Here is a 22,968-nt window from a genome sequence, read left to right on the forward strand (position 1 = left end):
AGCGAAGTGACCTGTCACTGATTTCAAATATAGAATATTTTAAAACAAATGTCTCAGCCATTTTAACCAGGTATGAAATGACAGAATAATAACTTCTGCGCAAACATGGTTATGGACAAATTATGACTATATTAAGTCTAATAACAACTGCTGAGGCTGGATAACAACTGCACTTGCTTAAACTGTAAGTACAATACAGTAGCTTATCGTATCCTATTCTATCATTTCAGCGCTGGTTTGAAATGGCTGCCAAAAAAGAGTCTGACACCATTTCACCTGCTCAATTCAATATGAACTTGAAGCACACCTGCCCATAGTATTTGACTAGAAGATTATCCACGTATTTTCTGTTCTTTGAAGAATCTTTAAATTACACTAGTCTGCAGCAGTTGAAATTATTAAGTGAAACAACTATAATAATATGCCAAAAGCTGTAATGAATCAAATATGATGAACTGTAGGGCAGGCCTCGCTCCCCTACACAAATAACAGAAATAGAAACATTTATGCCACACGGTCTGTACTGTCTTGAAAAAAAAAAAATCTTGCAAGCATTCAGCATCTAATTGGATATCATTTTTGCCTAGTGTCATATAATTGTCAGCTTTTGTATATGTGTGACAATGCATTTGTGCACATATGCATATATGAATCTGTATATGGGTATGTGTCAATGCGTATATACGTGAGGTTAGCTTACAGGGCCAGTGGCAGACACCTCAGGGGATCATCTAATTGCTTACTGCTGCAGTGCACATTTTGAAAAGCTCATTACCGGATGCAGATTCAGACAGCACATCTACCACATTTTAAGATACTGTACTGTAGCACCTCCTTACTAACATGCATAATGCCACAATAAGCTACATTATTAGCTTTCATGTTCCTCTGGTGTGCACTTGAATGACTCACAGCACACACCCTTAGTGTCTGTGCTATACATCTGTGGCATTAACTTCCTGTGTGACATATTTAAATGTTGTGGTATTAGGTAGGCTACACTTTTACATTAATAGTACCATGGGGTGCATGATTTACATACGAAAGTGTGTGTGTGTGTGTGTGTGTGTGTGTGTGTGTGTGTGTGTGTGTGTGTGTGTGTGTGTGTGTGTGTGTGTGTGCGTGTGCGTGTGCGTGTGTGGTGCATTTCCCATACAGCCAAACTATGTTAGGGAACATGGATTTACCTAAACCTGAGGTACCAAACAAAGATCTGGTCAGTGGTCACATGCTGAATTTAAATTTAAAACAATGTAGGTGTTAAATTAATGATTTGCCAATGGACTAATGTGTATGTTACAGTGCAGTGACTTGTCAATTCCTGGAAAAACAGAATGTCCAGACTTTATTCCAGAATGTCCAGACTTTAGTCCAGAAATTATTTCAATCCACCAGTCATTCGTGACTGCCCACCTTTATGCCTCGCTGTAAAAAATAATAATAAAAAAATTAAATAATAATAATAATAATAATATATGCCGTACGCTTAATACCCTGAGGTTGGCGCTTGCCGCCATCTTTGTGAAGGGAACGGCGTGGCTTCAATTGTCATCCTGCTCTAGACATGACGCTGGTCGACATATTGGTGATGGACGGAGTCAACTTCCGGGTCTGCAGCGTCGGAAACGCAAAAGAAAGGCGGATCCCAGCTCTGAAGCTTCTGTTAGAAACTTTCTTTTAAACAAAACCTTCACGCGTTTATATACTGTGGATGTCAGGTATTCGGCTCTGATAATATTTTAGCCCTTGTAGAAAATCGGATTGTCAGTTAGTTCTGCTCTCTCAGGAGAAAGCAAAACAACGTACGCAAGCTATTGTGACAGAAAGCTTAAGAGATAAAGTTAGCTAGCTAGCTAGCTGTATAACTAGCTGTATTATACTAAGGGAAGCAGCCCAGAGTACAGAGATAAGACCACGAAAATGGGAGATAAGGAACTGATGTGGGCCTTGAAAAATGGAGATCTGGACGAAGTGAAGACTTTACTCGTCAAGGTACGTATTCAGTAAAATATGATGGTAGCTAGTTAGGGGCGTTAATTCTAGCTAGCTTGCTTCATAATTTTGGGTGAGGTCGGCGTGTGGCTTCAGAGCGAATCAGCTACCTGTGCAAAGTAGCTAACTCAATAGCCAGGTTGCTAGCCAGCAAAGCCACCTCGCTGACTTGAGCCGTTAATTTTGGAGTGGAATGGGCCTAACGTCATCTAGCCGGATCGAATTGCTAGCGAGGCCCTTGGGGGCTTCGTGATCAAGAAGTGCCGTGCACCTTGAGAGACCAACAGCTTGTTGCATCCTGACCAGCTAGCCAGCCAGCCAGACATAGCTGCAGTGTTGACAGTTTAATTATCCATTTTGCTGGCAAGACTGCAAAAGCGTGGTCTGATTATGCGTCCCGATTAGGCCAAAATAATACAGGAAACCACTAGCGAGCATGTCCTTAAATTTTTTTCGCATACACATTTGTGAAAGGCAGTGTTTGCTAGCTAGCAAACGTTGGTACCTAACTGAAGTAACTGATTGCGTCGGATTGTGTTTGCTCGCAGCTTGCTATCTATCCCCTAGATAGCTGCTGTGGCCGGCTAATGTCACCAGAAGGATGTGACTAACTTAACTTGCTAGTCAGCTGGCAGATTGTGTACTATAATTAAAAATGTGGATGATGGCTCTAGAAATTGTGAAGGCGCTTAGCGAATTAAATACTGGTAAATCAGAACAGCCACAGTGTAGTTACATGTTATGACTCTCCGGCCTGCTGGCCACTTACGACGAAATGTTGCACCATTTTTTTGGGTGGGGGGAGGGGGGTACAGGACATCGTGCTAGACTAGTATCAGGGAGGGCAAGCAGAAAATGGGCAGGACGTTGCTGTCAGTGGTGAATTGGTGGTTTATGTGTTTCTGGGTAAATGGTGCATGAGGTACACGTCACTCTTGCTCTCGCCGACGGACTTACTGGGTTTCAGCCCCTCCCAGGCCATTTTAAGCATCTATACATGTCTGTGAAAGTAAGCTGTCAGTAATGCTTTTGTGTTGGAGATGGAGAAAGGGCCCTATTGACACACTCAGTCAGGCTGTGGTTGTGAACCTTAAAATAATTTCGCTGCCCTTTCAAAGCCTGCCCACAACATTGTGGCTTGAAGTCAAGTTTCCTGATGTGCCAGTGTGCAGACGTGCTCTTACAGATGAAAAGCCTTTTGATACAGCCCACCCGTTCTCAGCAGGCCGCACTCTGCAGGGTAATATTTGAATGTAATTTGTAATTTAGGCTTAAGTTTTAACAGCATTATCCATGTCCTGTGATAGTGGCTTATGGTGGGTTTTTTTTTCCTTTGGAAATGGCAAAATGTACCTTCATGCATTTGGTACACTCTTTGCTGTGAGATCGGTGGCTTTGTGGGAACGTTTTTGGGCTTAATGCGTGACCTTAGCTCTACTGCAGCCCATTAAGTTGCACCTGCACTTTGGTGCCCTGCTGAGAAATGGCCTATTTGTAAAGATGCAAAACAGATTATCGCCCTCAACCCCTGTTTTTTTTTTTTTTTTTTTAATTTTTTTTTTTGAGGTGGGATTTAAACCCACAGTAATGTGGCATGATCTCAATCCTCAGGAGGGCAGAACCCACTGTGATGACCAACGCACGTCGCTCAACCCAGCCTGGGAAAACCAGGCTGGGTTGTAGGGTTGTAGGTCGCTATGCCGCTACATCATCATGCGCTTCAAAGAGGAAGTCACGGGTGTCAAAACCCCACCTATTTAATTGGCAGAATCCTATATGCGTTAGGTTCCGTTCACTTTGACCAGTTCTTAAGCTTTCTTTGATTATTCCACTGCCTAACTTTGGCCGTGGGCACTTTGTTGGATGGTCATAGCAAATGTGTTGATCCTTTTTCGCAATGAAATGAGGTTTACATGTACAGATCCCAGACCCAGTGGAAATCGCTATCACTGTACGGCTCCTGATACCTTGACACCTTGCAGTGATATTGGGATGTATGCTTCAACCTGACCAATGTCCTTGTCTAAACTGGTTTTTCCTCATCGACTTGTTAAGCAGTGATTTATGAAAATGCATCCCTGGTCTTGCTGTGAACAGAAGGAAGACTTACATGATGGGACCAGACTTGATCTCTGCAATCTGTGTAGTCAAATTGAGTATGTAAATGACATAGTCGTCTATAAATGGTGAAACAATGGCACAGTGAAGACAAGTCAAAGGCAAAATTCTCGCTTGATGGGTGACGGTTAGCAGTGAACCATGTACCCCCACAGCGGCAGTGCTCACCGTTATCTGAGGAACGCATATGAATCGTTATCATCATAATTGTTATCATGTTATGCGGTTATGCATGACCAGTCATCTTGAAAATTTACAGTCTGTAAAACGCCTGTCGTATTTGTATGGGCTAGATGATCTGTTCTCCCATTAAATAATTTTCACCACCTGCTTAAGACTAGATATGGCCAACTCAGTTACTGTTTGAAGGTAGCTAATTGGTTCGTGCAAATGCCCGTCCTTGAGAGAAGCCATTCTTTTGCACTGTGAATGTAAATGCCACACTTTATTTTAATGAAGAGAATTTGATTGGGCAGGTGGGAGGATTAAGTGTGCCAGTATGATAGATAGTGATTTTAGACTGTATGCATCCACAAAGAGCTTAAGCAATATCACTGGCAGAAAGATACACCAGAAGGCATTTGATTAAGTATTTGAGTTACGTGTCACCTATTTATTATGTGAATCTCCTATTTCTCTATTTTTAATCCCCCATTGAGTTGAAACTCAATGAGTTGAAATCTCCCAGTTTGGTAAGAGTGAATACTGTGATGATAAAGGGTGATAGACATCCCTTTAATGGCGTGCACATCAGAAATGTCCCACATTGCAGTCTCCTACTGCAAATGGTGGCAAAAAACCACTATTTACAGTATTGCTGAACATAGATAAGATTGTGCAACAGTGGCATGCCCTTTGCATTTTATATAGCCCTACAAAAATCATTTAAGATTTAATAACATTTAATACGTATGCTTGTGTGAAAGATTTAAAATGTATTCATTTCAGCATTTGCCCTGCTCTACTTTGTAAAACCTCTTCAAAACCTACATTGAATTTGCCATTATGTTGTAGTTCCCGGAGGTGGCACTTCAAAGTATCAATGACATTTTGCAATGATCAGTGAATTTAGTGGGTATTAAGGTGCGTGTAAAAGGCAGCCGAGGAGATGGGGTCTAATTTCCTGCTCTTTACCAGCCCTGACCTTCAGAATGAAAGTAATAACGCTGAGCAGACCTGCTGGAGCCTCATTCAAACAGAGAGGATCCGCGCAAATTCACTGCGTTGTGATTGGACAAGCCCTGGTTGTAGATGCAGAGTACAGCCAATGGAAGGGCCTGCCTGTCCATTTTGTGCTCTCTCTTTTAGCCCCAGTGTTTGGAGCCCTTTTGGAATTGGCAGGCTTTAGCCTTTTGAAGAATATGGGGCATAGACTGGGCATGATCATAAGACCTCTGTTCAATCTGTTGGTCTTAATGGAAATGAGGGGATCTTTAATTAAAAGAAACAGCCTAACCATTAAATCACCAAACAAAAAGTGTTTAGGGCTGATAATGGTGCGAAGAGTGAGGGTTGTGAACCCTGTATTGGGTGGGGCCACCTTGTGCAGTCAGTCACCATATGACCATCGCACCACTATGATTGGTCACATCAGTGAGTTATTGATTGCACATGGCACCCCCACCGGCTTTGGTGTTCATGAAGCCACATGGTCCAGTCACAAGGATAATGGTGCAGAACTGGCCACCCAGACTGGAAGTGACAGGGTGATAGGACTCGCCGCCATAAGCTTATCACCGGAGCTGGTCACGGCTTCCTCATTCTCAGTAAATATAACGTTCCTTATCGTCACAATCGCAGCTGACCTGATTACGCGGACGGCCCGCTTTCCTCTGGTTCAGGTTTTCAAGGGAACAAGCGCACAGAGGGTATCTTAGAGAGCTTTCAGTTTCCTATGTGATGTGGATCACACCTACACAAGGGAAGTTGTTTTTTTTTTTTTTATTATCTGTGAAGGGGGGGGGGGGGCCTCGCCAATGAGCTCAGATGTGAAGAAGCGCTGCTCTCGACCACCTGTGTCATCAAGCTTTTCATCTTGTCCCGCTGTCAGAGGTGTCACTGCTTCAAATTTAGAGTGGCTGCGAACGCTTCCACGGCTTCCAGGAGGAGGGGCCGTCAGTAAAGCCGTCAGCGCGGGAGGCATTACGGAAAGCCACGCCGTAACCCTTTCTCAGCTGGATTAATGACCCCTCCCAACCCGGCTCATCCCCTCTCGTTCTGGGCTCTTTGGCTTAATCAAATCTGTTAATTGAGCAGGAGAGAGCGGGAGATTTCTGTCAGCCGCAGATATCCAGCGTCACAGCCTCAGATCGCTGGCTCCCTGTAACGGGGGGTGTGGGCGTGGGAGGCGTGATGGGAGGGAGGGGTCCAAGTGTCAACTTTCCCTGCTCCGTTATCTTCATAAATGATTGATATGCAACATAACGCACATGTTTTTTAATACAGTATAAAGGTAGACTTTTGGGCAGTTGGATACATTTTACATCAGCTCCACTTATGTATCAGGATATTCATTTAAGCAGCTGAGGTTAAGTGCCATCACTGCCCCTTCCAGTAATTGATTCTGTGTGTTTTGAGTCCAGGTTCTGTACCTATGCCACTCTGCTGCTGAGGTGTGTGATGAGGAGGGGACTAGTCTTTACTGGCTTTTGCTGCTCTCCTTGGTGGCTCTACACCCCTCCCACATGCACTGAAGCAACACAGGCTAGCCTCAATAAATACTAATGAGCTGTAGATGTCTGCTGTGTGGAGTGTCATCAGTGAAAGAGGGTGTAAGAGTTGGAGTAGCTCTTGATATTGTGACTGCAAAGAGGTTGTGTTCACTGTTTGAATTTTGCCAATCATTTCTCATCTTCTGAACTGGCTTGTTTTTCTGTTGAATATTTCACATTTTATTCCTTCAAAAACCTCATACAGTTAGCCTGAAATCATTCCTATAAATAGTCAGGCTGTTTTGTTTGCGACCACCCGTTTTAACACCCGTCAAAACTAACAGCATCACTGAATCAACGGCGAGCGTGACGAACCAGTTGTTAAGGGTTGTCAAGGTCTGGTTGACCTCGTGTCAGACCGGGCATTAGCGGGATGTTGGTCGGCGTATGTAGCGGTAAAAAAAAAACGCTCGCTGCATCGCCTCGCCACATTCCTGCTGTGGTGTCGACGCTGTCTGCACATGCCCCGGCTGTGATCTGGCGTGTTGCCCGGACCCTACACGCATATGTGCTGCGTTATTCCGCGGCGCGCTCTGTGTTTGTCTAACGGTTTGATTCAGCTCGGCAAACACCTTTATCCCGGCCCGCTCACATGGCTGTTTATACAGCGCCGGGGGGGGGGGGGGGGGGATGGCATAGCCCAACCTGGGGTCCAAACCTGTACCCCTCTGGTGGCCAGTGGTGTTCCCCCGGGCGCTACGTCACACCTCCGCCCGCCTGGTGGTGTGAGACGATTGTCAGGCTGGAGTGCACTTGTATGTGTGCATGTGTGTTCATAACCCCTGGAACTCCAGACTTGTAGACATAACAAGGCTCAGTTTTTGCCAGTGAACACTCACCTGTACAGTGTGTAGGTGTATTTTGTCGGCACATTGAGGAAAATTCACTTGTGCATTTGGCTATATGTCTGAAAGAACAGTTAGGTAAACCCAGCTGCACAGGATATATTTCTGTTGGAACACGGGGGTTTACTCACTCGTTTCTCTCTCTCTCTGTGTGTGTGTGTGTGTGTGTGTGTGTGTGTGTGTGTGTGTGTGTGTTTCTGGCAGGACGAGGACGTGAACAGGACCCTGGAAGGCGGGAGGAAGCCGTTGCACTACGCTGCAGACTGCGGCCAGGTGGAGATGCTGGAGTTCCTGCTCTCCAAAGGAGCAGATGTCAACGTAAGAACCGCCACCAGTGGGGGCGTTGATGGCATCGCATCCATGTTATTAACTTCCACACATTGCCACACTACAGGAAATCTGCTTCATTATTGTCCTTGGGATTTAACCCCTGGGTTAAATTTAGCATCTGACCAGCATCTGACCTTACATTTGACTCACAAACAGATGCAGGTGTTTCTCTTTTTCCAATACGAAGACAGTTTCTTCCGTTAATTTGTGTGGTTGCTGAACAAAACCGCATTTAGGAAGAAAATAAACACTACATTTGCATTTATTTGTAAGCCAAAGTTAAGCATGAATGCTGATTGAATCCGGGGGGTTAACGTTATGTACAGATTATACTAAACCTTAGTCTCTAAGAGCCACATTGGTATGTCTAATAAGCACTGTTGCTTTCCTGAGGCTATTTCTCTCAGCCTCCTTCCATGGAAGCCCTGTAGAACTTGCTAAGCCACATATTCTCACTGAGCCCCACAGCTGTGAAACCTGGCTCGTTCAGGCAGCAGAGTGTAGGTTTTAAAGGCTGAGTAGTTTCCACTGGCTCTAAATAAAATGTGTAAAGCCGCAGCCCATCAGTGCCTGTCATTTCCTGTGCATATCTGCTCCCGAAAGCTGATTCAGTAGTTTCTGACATTTGAACAGCGGGTCAGAACCCTACTGAAATTATCTCATGATTAGATGGGATTATGTGATATTTACCGTATGCTTGAAGCACTTGAAGAGAACCCACGCCAAGGCAAACGGATCTGAACTTTAGCCAAATCTTTATTTTATTTGATTTATAGTGCGCCTGCAGCTTCGAAAAAATTGTAGAAACTCATTTCTGTCTTACGGAAAAGCCTTTGTCAACGAATAGTAATTGGGTGGCTATCCTAAAGATCCGTCGGGGAGATAGAGGATGAGGCCAGATCGCGCGTTTGTCACTCGAGTTTATAATCACTTAGGGGACTTTGGAGCGCATGGTGTTTTTTCTGCGCACCTCACTGCATGGATTTGAGTTCTGCAGCGAGGATTTCTCAGGCTTAATTTACACGAATGTGTAAAATAGAAGGAACAAAGGCGCATACTCTGAGTAAGTTTATGTTACCCTGGAGGGCTACGCCTCCCTTCAGTCTGGTGGAGTCTGATGGCTGCAAGATTTACTCAGAGTTTCATCACAGCCATGTGACCTCATGACAGGCTTGAGTTGCAACTTTAGTTATGAAAGCTGAGAAGTTATTCTTGGCAAATTAAAGCAGTTCTGAAAACAAGATGAGCCTTTTCAGTGTTTCGTCCTTCAAATGGTAAAAGTTCCAAATGTTGACACATAATGTTTAAAATAAATATAACAACATATGACCATAAAACAAATGTATTATATATGATGTAAAAAATGATGTTCTTGGCAGAGTTATAATCGTGCTATTTTCCCCTTGTTGTGCTTCTTGACACATCCGGTAAATTTTGAGCAGACCAATCATTCAAATCTGTCATGCCTCCACTCCAAACAGTGCTCTGAATTTTAAGATAATTTCCTCACAAGTATAGATATTTGTGTAAAGTAGCTGTTTATATGTGAACTTACGTTTGTACATGAAACATTACCAAGAAGCAAAACATTAAGGTTGATTCTTGGAAGCTGCAGGTTGAATAGCTTTGGTGCTTTGCACCCCTTCAGATAACACTAACAGAATATCATATTTGAAAATAAAGCTCAGATGTAGCGGTCCAAAGGGGAAGTTTAAATCATTCTAACTTTCTCATTCATTTGGTAGGTCACAACAGGTAACAGTTAAAAATTTGTTTGCAAAATAGAGATAGATTCAACTAATTTTAAGTAGCTGTGCGTGTACTGAAGCATTGATTAAGTTCATGGATTTCCTTATTTCCTGTTCTCTTCTTATTCACATTTCGCTGGTGCTTCTTCAGCATCTCGGCTTACGTGTAGAATTAGGTGCGTGCGTCACTGAGATCGTCCTCTCGTCATAGCCACCCACAGCAGCTATTCAGGTGCAGGTACACAGGAGTGTTCCTCTGCGGAGACGAGGATCATTTTCAGATCATTCCTCTGCGCTCTCTCTGGCCTTTCACTGACTTCAGATCAGCGGAGGGCCAAAGGACATCTAGTTTCCGTAACCTCTGGGGTCTTACTTTGCCCAGTAAATCAGTTGCCTCATTGACGAGCAGAAGTATCCTTGTCTGACTTGTCCTTACTTTGCAAACAGTAGAGATGCAAAGAAACACATTAGGCCCGCTGGGCTGTGCCCTGGCAGGACCAGAGTAGAGCAGCTCTTTCCCGCAACAGCTCGCACACCACAAATAAAAACAAAACTTCTCCCAAAAAAGTGTTCTGCGAATGTCTGACTGCAGATAAGGGCATGGCTGTTAAAACGGATAAATAAAGGTGCCAGACTTTGTTCTTTCATGGTGATTTATAAACGAGATAAGAAGGGAAGACGGAATTAGAATGCGCCCTGATAGCAGGCACTTCTTGGGATGGGAGGGGAAATAATGTGCCCTTGTGTTAGAAGCATGCTTCAGTGATTCATGAGTCCTGTCCACCCTCTTCCAACCCCCCCCCCCAGGCACCCGACAAACACGGCATCACCCCTCTGCTCTCCGCCACTTACGAAGGTCACCTCAACTGCGTCAAGATCCTGCTAGAAAAGGTATGCTCGCTCGCCGCTGCTCACCCTGCTGAGGTCGGTAACCTTTTTCTTTTACATTCTGCTGCTCTTTGCGTCTGGTCACAAAAGGCGCCCACCCAGACGTGCATTCCTCCTATTCTCTCAGTGTTCCAGAACGTAGAGATGCAACAGTGACACCCTGTTTTGTTCTCTTTTTTTTTTTGTCCCGCATTCTGGAACACGGTCCCTGGTAAATGGTGTCACCAGGAAACAAAACGGGTGGCCTGACAGATGCATTCTCACATGGCACTGCAGTGAGCGCAGAGGGCTCCCCCCCCCGGTCACACACACTCACCTCCGCTCTCCTCCCTCCAGGGGCCCCCTCCGGGGGGGGAGGGCCGCGAGGGCCCGTTATTCACGGGGGTGATTTCGGGCCAGTCCAATTTCGCCAGGGTCGCGGCTGGCATTTCGCGCTCGAGCGAGCGCCTGATCCGCCGAATGGTCATCGACAAACGGCGGAGAATCACAATTACACGGCCGTTTTCCTCAATTCAGGCCGCGGCGGAGCGGCCCTGCTCCACGGCGGAAAGACACAATATAAGAAACGGCGGCAGGAATTATGAAATTGAATTCCGCACCAGTTAGTGAGGGTGATCAGAGGTTCGGAGCGCTGGCGCGCGGTGGCTTTGCGGTGCAGCCGTCTGAAGCCGCTTCTCACTCATGCCTGCTCACAGGAATACTCAGCAATGAGACCAGTGTCTAACTTTCCCTCTGTAGTGAAACGCTGGGGCACTGCGGCTGCTCTTATTGTCACGCACGAGAGGGATGTGAAGTCGCGGAAATCCAGCGATCCACAAAGCTACTCTCTAATAGGAGAGGAAGCAGAAGAGTGTGCTCGGGTTGTCAGCTTGTGGTTAGCAACAGCGTACATGTCGGCTCCAATTCAAGGCACTACTACTGAAGAGGGAGGGTTTCTTTACCAGGTCAGGGTTTTCTTAGCAGTGTCTCTTATTGGTAAAATATGTTCCTCCACAATGGGAAGGTAAAACACTAATGTAGCCAGTGAATGAGGCACTCTTTTGCAGGTGACCCAGCCCTACCTTCTGAGAGTCCATCAACAGGCCACCAGAGACTGCCTCTTGCAGCCATCCTGTAACGAGCTGCTAGAGACGATGACAAGTCGTATGCTAATTCATTCAGTTTTTACACCTGCCCCTGCCGTCTCTCTCCTAACAGGCCGTTCACTTGTCAGTTTGTAAATGCGAGAGGGGCATAAGAATGTCCCTGGGGCCCGGCACTTATGCGCCACCATTAAGCTTTGAGAGGGAGAGCGTTCGCACACCTGGGAAGGTTCATTATTGTAAGTGCTACACGCGGATCGCGCCACAAGGGTATCAGAGTGCTAATGGGTAAAAAAACGAACTTGGAGCTTCACCTCTTTATCAGTCTCCGCGTGAAAACATCACATCGCGGTCACCAGACCTTCGAAGCGCGCGACACTGTCTTTTATGAATAAATAAATAAATAAATGTAAAATGTAAAAATGTATGAAAACCCTTCCAGGTGACTTGAATTGGTTCATTTGCATATGAATCGAATCGTGTCTATCGGTTTTGCCGCCACAATAAAGGAGGCAGATGGTAGGAAACTCAGAGCCACCACGGTGCTGCGTGGTACCGCCGTAATGAGCCTGAGTGTGGGATGAACGCTTTGTTGGAGGCAGAGGTTCTGTGGTGGCCACATATGGCAGATTACCCTGCTGTTACAAAACCAGCCTGTGGAGTCCTCTCCCTCTGCGTCGCCTTGGAAATGAAGGCAGTCCGAGGTGGGCAGGAAAGCACCAGACCTCATCGTGTTGAGTCAAACTCTAATGCGAATTTTGTGTTGTTTGTAAACTGTGACTTGATTTGTATTCCTTTGTGTGTGTGTGTGTGTTTGTGTGTGTATGTGTGTGTGATTTCTTGCATGCGTGTGTTTGCAGGGTTAGGGGCCACACAGGCATAAGTGTGTGTGTGTGTGTGTGTGTTTTGGCAGAAGTATGGGGGTACAGCACGGTAGTTGCACCGAACAAGCAGCTGTCTCCAGAAAGGCAGACTAAATGAAGCTGGGGAGATGGATGCACCGTTCGGAGAGGAGGGCTCCGATCACATTCCTCCACACATGCGGCTGGCTGTGATGCGGCGTTATTGCCGGGGGTTTCTGCAGGCGCTGGGGTGTGTCTTATTGTGCCCATTGCTTATTTCATCAGCATTTCAGACGGGGGGCGGGGGGGTTGGGGGGGAGGCTGAGGCTTTAAGTCGGCTGCACGCCCGCAGGCTGTCATGTGTAAGAAATCTCTGCTGATGCGTCCCGCGCTCGCAGCAGAAATGGAAAGCGGCCGTGAATATTAAGCGCCGCTTTTCCCCCATCAGATCTGCAGAGCTTTCAGGTTGTCAGCCTCATCTGGGAAGGGATTGGGACCGGGGCTGTGAGGCGGACGATTGAAACCGCGTCCATTTCGCAGACTCAACGACCGAGGGCCGACGCTCATCTGGAAGACTGATGTCGGGGACCGTAATGCTGTCTTTAAGTATACATTTCCGCATGGGTCAACAGTTCTGTAAGCAAGTGTCTTAATTCAGTGTTTAATGTGGGGCTGAACCTGTGAGAGCAGAGGTAAATGGCAGCACTTTGCCCCTGGGGTAAGACAAATTCCCCTCCTCCTTTCTCAAGTCATAACTCAAGCCTGTCATGGCTGCCCATGAGAGCAGTGCGCTACCACCAGCTCCAGAGGTAGTTACTGATAACCCTCAGGATGATGAAAAGCCATAATGCTCACTTTATCAGATCAGAGAGTGTAGCCTTTGGGGGCCATGAATTCTACATAGAGGTCGTGCCCTGTGACCTGTACTTGCAGGGCAGAGGGGCATCATGGGAGTTGACCTTTTGAAGTGCTCTCTATCCGCCGGGCGAGATGTTAGTTAGCGGCGCGCTGGCTCGAGCTGAATTATTAATCTAATGTTTAACCTGCGTGTGGCCGCTGCAGCGTGGTAGGGGTGCGTGGGTATGGTCCTGGGGGTGTCCGCACTGCTGCTCGGCACTGTAGTCGAAGTCCGCAACAGGATTCCAGCAGAGACTGGCCTTGTTCATTTTAAATGAGGACTCATCATTGACTGGGCTGCGTGGTTTTCATACCGGTCAGCTCACCTGCCTCTGAGCCGTCGGCTCAGCTGGCTCTTTTCAGGGGCACTCTGGGTGAAAGCGTAGCTCAAGGGCACAGCGGCTATGCATGGATTTGAACCCGCATCTTCCCATCGTGATTGCAGATGCCTGTCGTTGTTGAGCTCTCAACACCCAGCAACCTATACGTTACAAAGCCCTACAGACTTCAGAGAAATTCAGAGGTATATTTTTAAGTGTGTAGGTCACTTACCCACAGAAGCCAGCTGGCAGACATGTTTTGTAGGACATGTCCTGCGTATCAGAGAATGTGTTTTCCGAACACTGGAGAATTATTAAAAGGCCGTTCAGCTGTGGAGTTTGACTTTCTGCCTCTGCGGCAGGTTCCCCTTACAAAGGGGAGAGTGCGCCGCGGCGCTAACTGACAGAAGTTTAACCTTCACAGGCCACGCAGTTTGCTGTAGGGGCTGAAAGACCAAAAATAAATGGAAATCGTGAGCGCGTTCGCTGGAAGATTATCATGACGTGAAATCAGATTACCCTGTAGAATTAGAGGAACATATCTGCATGCTCAGCCGCCACCACCGGCAGCTCAGACACTTCTGACCTGGGGGATGTCACAGAGGCAGGGCAGAAGCCAAAGTTAAGAGAAGGCAGCAGCATCGTGTGCTGGAGCAGCAGTTTGATTTCATAGAGTCTGGCTAAGCAGCCTGTGCCGTACAGGTATTGATCGGGTGTGCTTCTGAAGGGTACACTTTCTCCAGTTCTGGAGGTACTCAGAACTGCAGCACTGTAAGTCCAGAAATACTTGCGTGTTGCTATGCAGATGTTGTGTGTCAGTATAATTGAATATGTAAACAAATATTTAAACACATTTCGTACAAAAAATGCAATGATCACTTCATCATGCTAGTTTAGTGAATTTGGTATATTATTACTATACAACTAACAGACCACACTGGTTATAATTAGTGGGAATGTTGAGTAAAATTAGGACAGAGAGTAACAAACCCAGCCCACTCTATTGGAGCTGAATTCCCATGCTACTCTGTCAGTAGTCTTTTCTGCCAGAGAGTATGTAGCATTACCTCAGTGTCACAAGTCAAGGGAGGAGAAATGCTACTTGAGTACATGTAATCCAGTCAAAAGCGTCCAAAACAGACTGCGTCCCAGTCTGAGGGAGTGAGTGTAGGACTCTTACTTCCTTTGCCATTTTTCCTATGTCACGGAAGCACAGGGGAAGGATTCAAGAGCCAGTACATTTAGGATATGCTCTGTGGTCATAATTTCAGCACCGCAAGGGTTACTGCTCCTGCTCTTTGATAAATCCCATGAGACCTGTAATGATACAGAGCGTGGGGGTCATGGCATTTCATTTGGAGTGCTCCTACTGACTCCTCAACGCTAGCCTGCTTCCTGAAACAGTATGGTTTTCCCAAGAGGGCGAACAGCCAAGCTCAGTATCGTGTAGTTTCAGCTGTTCAGCATGAGAGAAGAACAAGGCAGTGACTGCTCGCTGCTAACATACCACTAGTTATATGACTGTCCCTATGTGCTGGAATTCACTGGTACTTTGTAGGATTTAGGGAAAAGGGAAAGTAGTGAAGAGAGGTATGTGTGTGTGAGAGAGAGAAGGAGAGGCAGAAGCCATTCTAAAAGATAGATTTTCCAGATAGAACGTGTCCCTTCGGGAGACAGGAAGGAAGTAGTGGGACTGGACCGAGGAGCATTTCCTCTCTGTTAAATTTAGCCTCTTGTACTTGGAGATTAGCATGCAGTCCGTAATGCGGAGCGTGCTCTGAAGAAATGCTGCAAGACTGTTGCAACTCCCCAAGATCAAAGGTTTTTTTTTTTTCCCACTCCACAGTCCTCTCTACGGATTGGCTAATCCTGCCTTTCCCCTCTCCCTGTCTGGGTTACCTTCTGTGTGTAGAGGTGGAGGTGCACCTCAGGTATGCAGGTGCACCGCCAGCATTCACTTACACTTCTGAAGCGTTCACTTACACTTCTGAAGCCTCAAACCAACATATTGTGAAAGAACTCTGCACTGCCTGTGATTTCTCTGAGAGGCGTCTTGCTTCAGAGCTGTTCACTCAAAGCCCATGACATTTTCATCCAGTCTCCATCTCCTCCAACGTTCCTCTGAATGACACAGAACAGACATCAGATACTTAAATATACACATCGATCCCTTTATACCTTTATAACTCAATGTAAAATATGTCCCCTTACATCTCGTGAGTGCTTAGCTGCAGCCTGGTGGTCAATAGACTTATGTAAGCATCACATTTATAAGCAGTTTGTTAGTCCCAGCACAACTCCCCGGATGATAGATTATGCATGTGAATCCCTCTTCTACAGTCAATAATGGCATAATGAAGACTTAATGGATATCCCTCCAAGAGCCCAAGGGGGGTATGTGTTACTGGTTTGTTTGATTTGTGTTTTTTTTTTTTTAGGTTTGTTTGCTTGCTTGGATGTTGGTTTCGGATCATCCAGGGGGTGGGTGTTTTTTTTTTTGTTTATAGCATCTCTGAGCTGCTCGAAGTTTACCCCGCTGATCAGGCCGGCCCTTTGCACTGAAGAGAAGTTTGCAATGCTTATTGTTACGATGCGTCTCATTGCTGCAGTTGTTAGCCTCTGCAGGACTACCTGAACGTGTGAAGATTTTACGCGGGGGTCTTGGCTGCCCAATGATTGCGCAGGCTGTGGGTGGTGGGCGGGGCCTTGGGAGATCCTCCCCTAATGGCAACCCACAGGGTGGGGGGGGGGGGGGGAGACCCACAGCCGTAGTGCCAGTGGAATCTCGATATCGGGGTTCGGGGAGGGGGGAGAGCAGAGCCACTCGGCAGCCTGGCGGCCGGCCGCTCCGCGTGTGTTAACATTCCGCCCAGGTGAACGCTTGTGAAGCGGCGCCGTCGGCCGTGGGCGTGTGAGGCTTCTGCAGAGAGCGCAGAGGTGAGACCAGGTGCTAATGACTCCCCTCGAGCTGCGGAGACCATTGTTTTTTTTCGGTTGTGCCTAAGACAAGAGCGGGATGTTGGCAAACCAGCAGTAACATACTGCATTTATCAGTCAAGAGGAATTGTGAGGGTTTTTTTCCCCATTCAGGAGAAAGTTGTAGACTCAGATCCAGAATGTTGTGGGTTCCGATCTACAGTTTGATAGAGGGTTGCCGCTGAACCCTCCCACGGAGGATTTCCGTCCCGGCTGATTCCGCAACCGTGCGGGTGATCCGTAATCCGCCGAACACACAATCCCGCTTCCAAACATTCTCCCAGAGATAATCGCATTCTGTCACTTCAGAACTTGTGTTAACACCGTGGCTTACAGTGAGTCATGGTTTGTACCCGCCGCAAAGGATAAATGATTTGATTTGATTTTACTTTTCCTCCTACTTCTCAGTTAAGGTTGTTTTTGGGGAGGTTATTTCTGAATGCCACCAGCATCCCCCTCTCCCCTCTCTCCCCCCCTCCCTCCCTGGTAATCCCTCTCCTCAGGTCCTCGGATGGCTGGGCACTGCGGGCATGCTTACGCTGGCACCGAAAGTGGGTCAAATCTTTCTTCACAGCTGCCTGCTTTTCCACGCAACAATGGCAACTTTCTGCTCCCCCCACCACCACCACCACCACCCCCCCCCTCCCCTCTGTAATCTGTGGCTAAGAAGTTAAAGCTGGCAGAACAGACAAAAAGGCGAATCTTTCTAGGGATTGGTCCTCTCATTTCTCCTGTTTTTACTCGGTTGACTTAAATCTGCTCCGCCTCGGCCATTTTGATTGGGTGCACCTTTAAGGCCTGCCTTGTTTCTTGGTGAGAACTCCGGTCCCGTGGTGCTTACAACCCTACAGCATACAAGCCTGTCACTGTGTTTAGAAGCGCGACTCGTAATTTAATTGAGTTCACCTCCACTCTCAGCAACATTATTTTGTGATTGGAGTGAATTCAACAGGAGCAAATTGGGGTATGGTGTAATTAAGTGTTGGGCCGCAAAGTGCCTTCTGGATGAGAGGTGGCATTCGAATAACTTTTGGGGGGAATTAGTCTTGTATACAGTTATGAAGATGTCTGTATGAACTTGGTGCTTGTTGGGAAATTAAAAGCGGCAGACAGGCCTCGGGTTTGTGCTGTTAATGGTCTTTGCCGGGGCGCCATCATTATGCGCGTTGGTGTCTGTTCCCAGAGGCGGTCTGCGTGACCGGGAGAGGTCGGCTCTGCTCTGACTGGTGAAGCCCAATTGAGATGGCAGAGCTGTGACCGGCCCGCTCCTGCAAGAGCCTGTGGTCTGACAGGCCCTGCAGCCTTCAGGAAGCCCTCAGAGGGAGCGGGGCTGGGAAGAGCGGGCTCGCCGGCTTCCGCTCGACCAGCACAGTAATGAATTTCTAGAGTTTTAGTGAAAGGACTGGGGGGGGCGTTTCAGTGAGGCAGCCTGTTCTTTAACAAAACATTACATTACATTACATTACTGTCATTTAGCAGACAGAGTGACTCAGAGGTTACTCAGGTTACAGTTTTTACATGTTTTACATGTTACCTATTTATACAGCTAGCTATTTACTGAGGCAGTTGGGGGTTAAGTACCTTAAGTACCTCAATGGCACAGGAGCAGTGCCCCAGCAGGGGATTGAACCGGCAACCTCGGTTAAGAGCCCTGCTCCTCACCACTCTGCCACCTCACACTTTAAGATGTAGGCTCTGCCCCCGTTTCCTGCCGCGTAGACCGGGAACAGAGGTGTGAGGGTGCTTGTCTGTCATTGGCTGCAGGGAGCTGACAAGGAGCGGAAAGGACCGGACGGACTGAGCGCTTTCGAGGCGGCGGAGAGCGAGGCCATCAAGGCGCTCCTGAAGTGAGAGAGCGGGAAAAGGGCCGGCAGACAGACGGACGCACCGGTCGTCGGACAGACGAGACGGACGGACGCCTTCCCCCATCCCCACCGTCTGTCCCCCACCCCCCCCCCGCTTCGCCTGTCTGTGGGGTTTTGTTTGCTGTTGGGCTTTTCCCAGGTTTGATTTTTTTTTTTTTTTTTTTGTTTTGAGGGGGAGGGGGGGTGGGGGGTTCTTCTTGCCTCTTCTTTTGTTAGTCATTAAGTGGATCAATCATGCCTCCCTTAAGGACCAAATACTGAGGGACTGTGGCACATGCCAGGACCATGAATTTCATGCTTCAAGAAAAAAAAAACTTTCATACAGACTGGAAAATAAACCTGTATGAAATTAGCGCTTACCTGTCTGCTGACTTTCAAAATTCTGTGACCAGTCTTCTCGCAAATTGGAGGGAAGGAAAGACAGGCACGACTGATGCAATAGTGTTTTTATAACTTGAGAGTAAGTACTGTAACGCCGTAGGTTTGATGATAGACACAATACCAGTAAAAGTGTTCATGAAACATGAGAATACCTGTTCGCAAGGTGCCCTTGATAGTGCTCCTGGCTGTGTTGCGTAGCTGATCAGGGGTCAGTTTTATCAGTGCTGGAGCTCTGAGGAGGAGGGAGAGAGGGGAGGTCTGGGTACAGTATCAGTAGCCAGCCCTCCTCCTTTCCACAGACCACATCAGCGTGATCACAACAAAGTTAAATCAAGAACATTGAAACATAAATCCGGACTGTTTGCCTATTGAACACACCCCTGAATCAATTACCCTGTGAGCTACTAGCAAATTTGGTTTTGCAATTAAAATGAAATGGAAGAAGTGACCAGCGGCACAGAATCTTGAGCATGGTTGAGTGTGAATCGTGTTTTTTTTATTATCAGCTGAGTGTCCTGTTTTGCCACGCTGTGATTTCCTCAGTTTTCAAGTGGGACATAAAAAGTGGTAGGCAAAGGAGAGCGCCCAGAGGTTGCACTGTTTGGTTTGGTCTGGCCAGTGGAATGAGAGCTCTCAGCTTGTGGAGTTCTTCTCGCTCTGAGTTTGATTAGTTTCCCCTGATGGTCCAGCTGCATGTGGGGCCTGCTACTGCTTCTAACCTTTTCAAAATGGTTGCTCTTTCTCTCTCATGGTTGCTTCAAAAAAAAAAAAAAAAAAAGCAAAGGTGCAAATGATCAAGCTTTATATCTGACATCATTGTGTGAAAAGTTAATAAAAGCTAATAAAAAAAATTTGAACATGGATCTTTGTGTGTTGGCGTGTGCATTTGAATTTCAAATTATTAAGGATGTTTTCACTTTTCTGCAAATGCCTCTCCAGTGGAAATGAATCAATGTGCAGCTACCGCCCTGGACAGCAGAATTTCGTGGCTTTGCAGGGGGAGAAGGCTGTCCTCCGCAGTACCACAAACTGTCATAAAACACAGCCGGGCTAAACGCAGCAGACACCTGCCCACAGAGGCAGGCAGCGCTGGAAGGAAGCAGCCGATTGTAAACATTTCAGCTCGGCTCCTGAGAGCTTTACTCCTCTTGACAAGCTGCCACCGCACGTGGAGGGTGGTGTGTTTTTCTGCAACGGATGTCCGGAAGGGCTGTCCCTTTGAGTGGCTGCAGCATCGCCAGAGAACGACGCGGCTGTACACCTCTTACCACGCCTCGGTGTCATCCCGCCGGCTGCCCTGCGCTGAAGCGTCCGCCACACGGCTCCTGCTTTTATCCGTGACTCGCTACGGGCGGGAGCGTTCCCCTTCTGCTGCTCCTTCGTGACACGGGAGAGGTTCGTCTCCTCCGTGTCGTGCCCCCCTCCCCCGCAAAGTGCACTTTATTTTTGTGTAATGAGCCGGTAATGAACACCGCCTTTGCGCCGCGCACTCGCGAAGTGATGATGTACGAGGCCCGCCTGTGCCTTGATGACATTCTTTGAAAGAGGTGAGTGTCTGGCAAGAGTGCTGACGCCGTACGTACCGCCACTCTCTGAGAATTCGTGTCGACACCCTGGTCCCTTGCCTTAGTTCACTTACCAGAGCTTGGCTGTAATTAGTTATGACAGCACACACAGAATAAATCCGCTACTGGAGCAGGATTGTGGAGGACTGGCGAAGGCACTGGGTTTGTAACCAGAGGGTTGCATCTTAAATGTACAGGTTTGGGTGCAGCTGGTGCACAACTAAGCAGAAATATTTTACCGAAATAGCATCTGTAATAAAAAAAAAAAAATGCCAGCTGCTTAAAAAGGGTACTCTGGATAAACATCTGCCAAGCAAATGAATAATTAAAATATTAGTAATTCATATATCCTTGAAATGGGTACTGCGTAACGCAAGAGCCAGAGGTGTGTTTCAGAATTTTCACCGTCTTTGAATCCTGATTGGTCATAAGGTGGAATGCACGGTGCATTTTCTTAGCAGGCATCTGCTATGCAAATGAATAATTAAGATCCATGAAAATTAATATATTAAAATTCATACATCCGTAAAACGGGCATGAAACCCGAAAGGGCCAGAGCCATAGATCGACGTACAACAGGGCCGGACCTGAGCTCCAGAATTTTCGTCGTCTTTGGTTCTTGATTGGTCAGAGACGGAACGTGTGGGTGCCTAATTCGCCCATCAGCGCCGCTTTGTCTTCTGATTGGGCAGGTTGATTCTTGGAATGCGGTCGATTTATTTCTCCTGCCTCCTCAATCAGGCAGCCTGGGTCACCGCCATTGTGGAGCCGCCTGGGTCTGTGAGGTCCCGAACAAGAGCGTTAAATGAAGCGAGCTGGGGAGCCGCGCCGCACAGGCATTGGTCAGGCGGACACACGCACTCCTAATGCGGCGGTCTGGCACAGACAGGCCAGCTCCAACGGGGCCATCTGTATGCACGCTCTGCAGAAAGGCAGGAAAACGGCGGGCAGGCCACACAGCAAGAACAAAGGGACGATTGGCCGACCCCTCTGAAAACGCAGGTTAACGCTGTAGGAGTTTGTCGAATTTCACAGGTCCTCTTGCGCTGCACAGCTGCTGGAGAAAGGCATTACATCCCGTTGTCAGCATTTAGCAGACGCTCTTATCCAGAGCAACTCACATAGGTTACAGTTTTTACATGTTATCCATTTATACAGCTGGATATTTACTGAGGCAGCTCTGGGTTAAGTACCTCGCCTAAGGGTACAGTAGCAGTGCCCCAGTGGGGAATTGAACCAGCGACCTTTCAGTTACGAGCCCTGCTACACTGCTGAGAGGTGTCGTCTCCTCCAGCTCCTCCTGCTGTCCCTTCAGACGCACAAGTCAAATCGCGCACCATTCACTCGGAACCAAGAGGCAGGCTCTAGTACAGTGGTCTCCAGCCTCGGTTCTGGAGATCTATCACCCAGTTTGCTTTTTATATCAGCCTAAATCACCTGTTTCATATCAGCTGTTTCCAGAGGAGCGGAACCAGCTGTTTTACACTGACAGTAAAAGCAGCCACTTGTGTAGGAGAACCAGAGTGATTGATCTCTCAGTGGCGTCCGGATGTCGTGCTCCAAATGCTGTCTGGGTAAGGGAGTGTTGCCTGTCAATCACACTCAAAACACCTGAACACCATCGAACATGAGCTGGGTGATACATCACCAGGGCCCAAGGAGGCTGCCGCCCGAATGAAAGCCTCCCAAAACTGGGCTATTTGCTGCTGTGCTTAACCGCAAAATTCACCAAGAGTCCTGTCCTGTCCGGCCCCATTCCCAGTGGTATACAGCAAATACAGTTTTTTTTTTCCTCTTGAAAGCAGGATGGCGCAGCCTAAACCTGGTGGATATAATAAAACAAGATAGGTTGAAGCATGAGGTGCCCCAGTGAAGCACAGGTATTAAATAAAACCTGGAGCTACGTCTGGATTCCATTTCTCCCATGGTTTATAAATCAAACTGACTCAGACCTCTCCTGCTGCCTCCAAGGTCTCACGTCTGCTGTCGTTGTTAGAAAATGAAAGGCAAATCAATTATTCAAGAGGCGCGAAACATCAAGGTAAACTGAAATGGTGTTTTTTTTTTTTTGTTGATTTTATTTTTGGGGCGGGGGGGGGTCGGGGGGGTTGTTTTAGCCTCACTTTTCTGGATGGTGCACACACTATTAGAGTATGACAGAAATGGAAGTCTGCTCTTGACTGGCGGGGCCTTCATTCCGGAATATAAATCATTTAATTTCCTTTTGTGCTAAAGAAATAAGATAATCTATATGATGCCTGTTTTCAAAAAAAAAAAAAAAAAACGAAAATGCAAAGTGATTCAGGCGCTTGGTAAACATGAAATGCATCATCTCCTCCACATTTCCATTAACCCTGTTAAATTGCATTTGTGTTCTGGTCAATATCAAAGCTCTTTCCTCTGGAAGC

At 47.1% G+C, this 22,968-nt stretch overlaps 1 protein-coding gene across 1 annotated transcript; it reads left to right on the top strand.

Annotated features, from left to right (window-relative positions):
• Nucleotides 1-1,624: 1,624 nt before the first annotated feature.
• On the top strand, nucleotides 1,625-18,702 carry mtpn (myotrophin). The gene is made up of 4 exons (XM_036518541.1): nucleotides 1,625-1,992; nucleotides 7,871-7,984; nucleotides 10,552-10,635; nucleotides 18,514-18,702. Exons 1-4 carry the CDS (start codon nucleotides 1,921-1,923, stop codon nucleotides 18,598-18,600), a joined length of 357 nt encoding a protein of 118 aa, XP_036374434.1. The 5' UTR covers nucleotides 1,625-1,920; the 3' UTR covers nucleotides 18,601-18,702.
• The last annotated feature ends 4,266 nt before the right edge of the window (nucleotides 18,703-22,968 follow it).

Source organism: Megalops cyprinoides, chromosome 23 (genome assembly GCF_013368585.1).
Source record: "Megalops cyprinoides isolate fMegCyp1 chromosome 23, fMegCyp1.pri, whole genome shotgun sequence".
NCBI lineage: Eukaryota > Metazoa > Chordata > Actinopteri > Elopiformes > Megalopidae > Megalops > Megalops cyprinoides.

Coding starts and splice junctions, on each gene's coding strand:
- mtpn (XM_036518541.1), top strand. CDS start 1,921: ATGGGAGATAAGGAACTGATGTGGGCCTTGAAAAATGGAGATCTGGAC. Junction 7,985..10,551: donor CCAAAGGAGCAGATGTCAAC/GTAAGAACCGCC, acceptor CCCCCCCCCCAG/GCACCCGACAAACACGGCAT. Junction 10,636..18,513: donor TCAAGATCCTGCTAGAAAAG/GTATGCTCGCTC, acceptor CATTGGCTGCAG/GGAGCTGACAAGGAGCGGAA.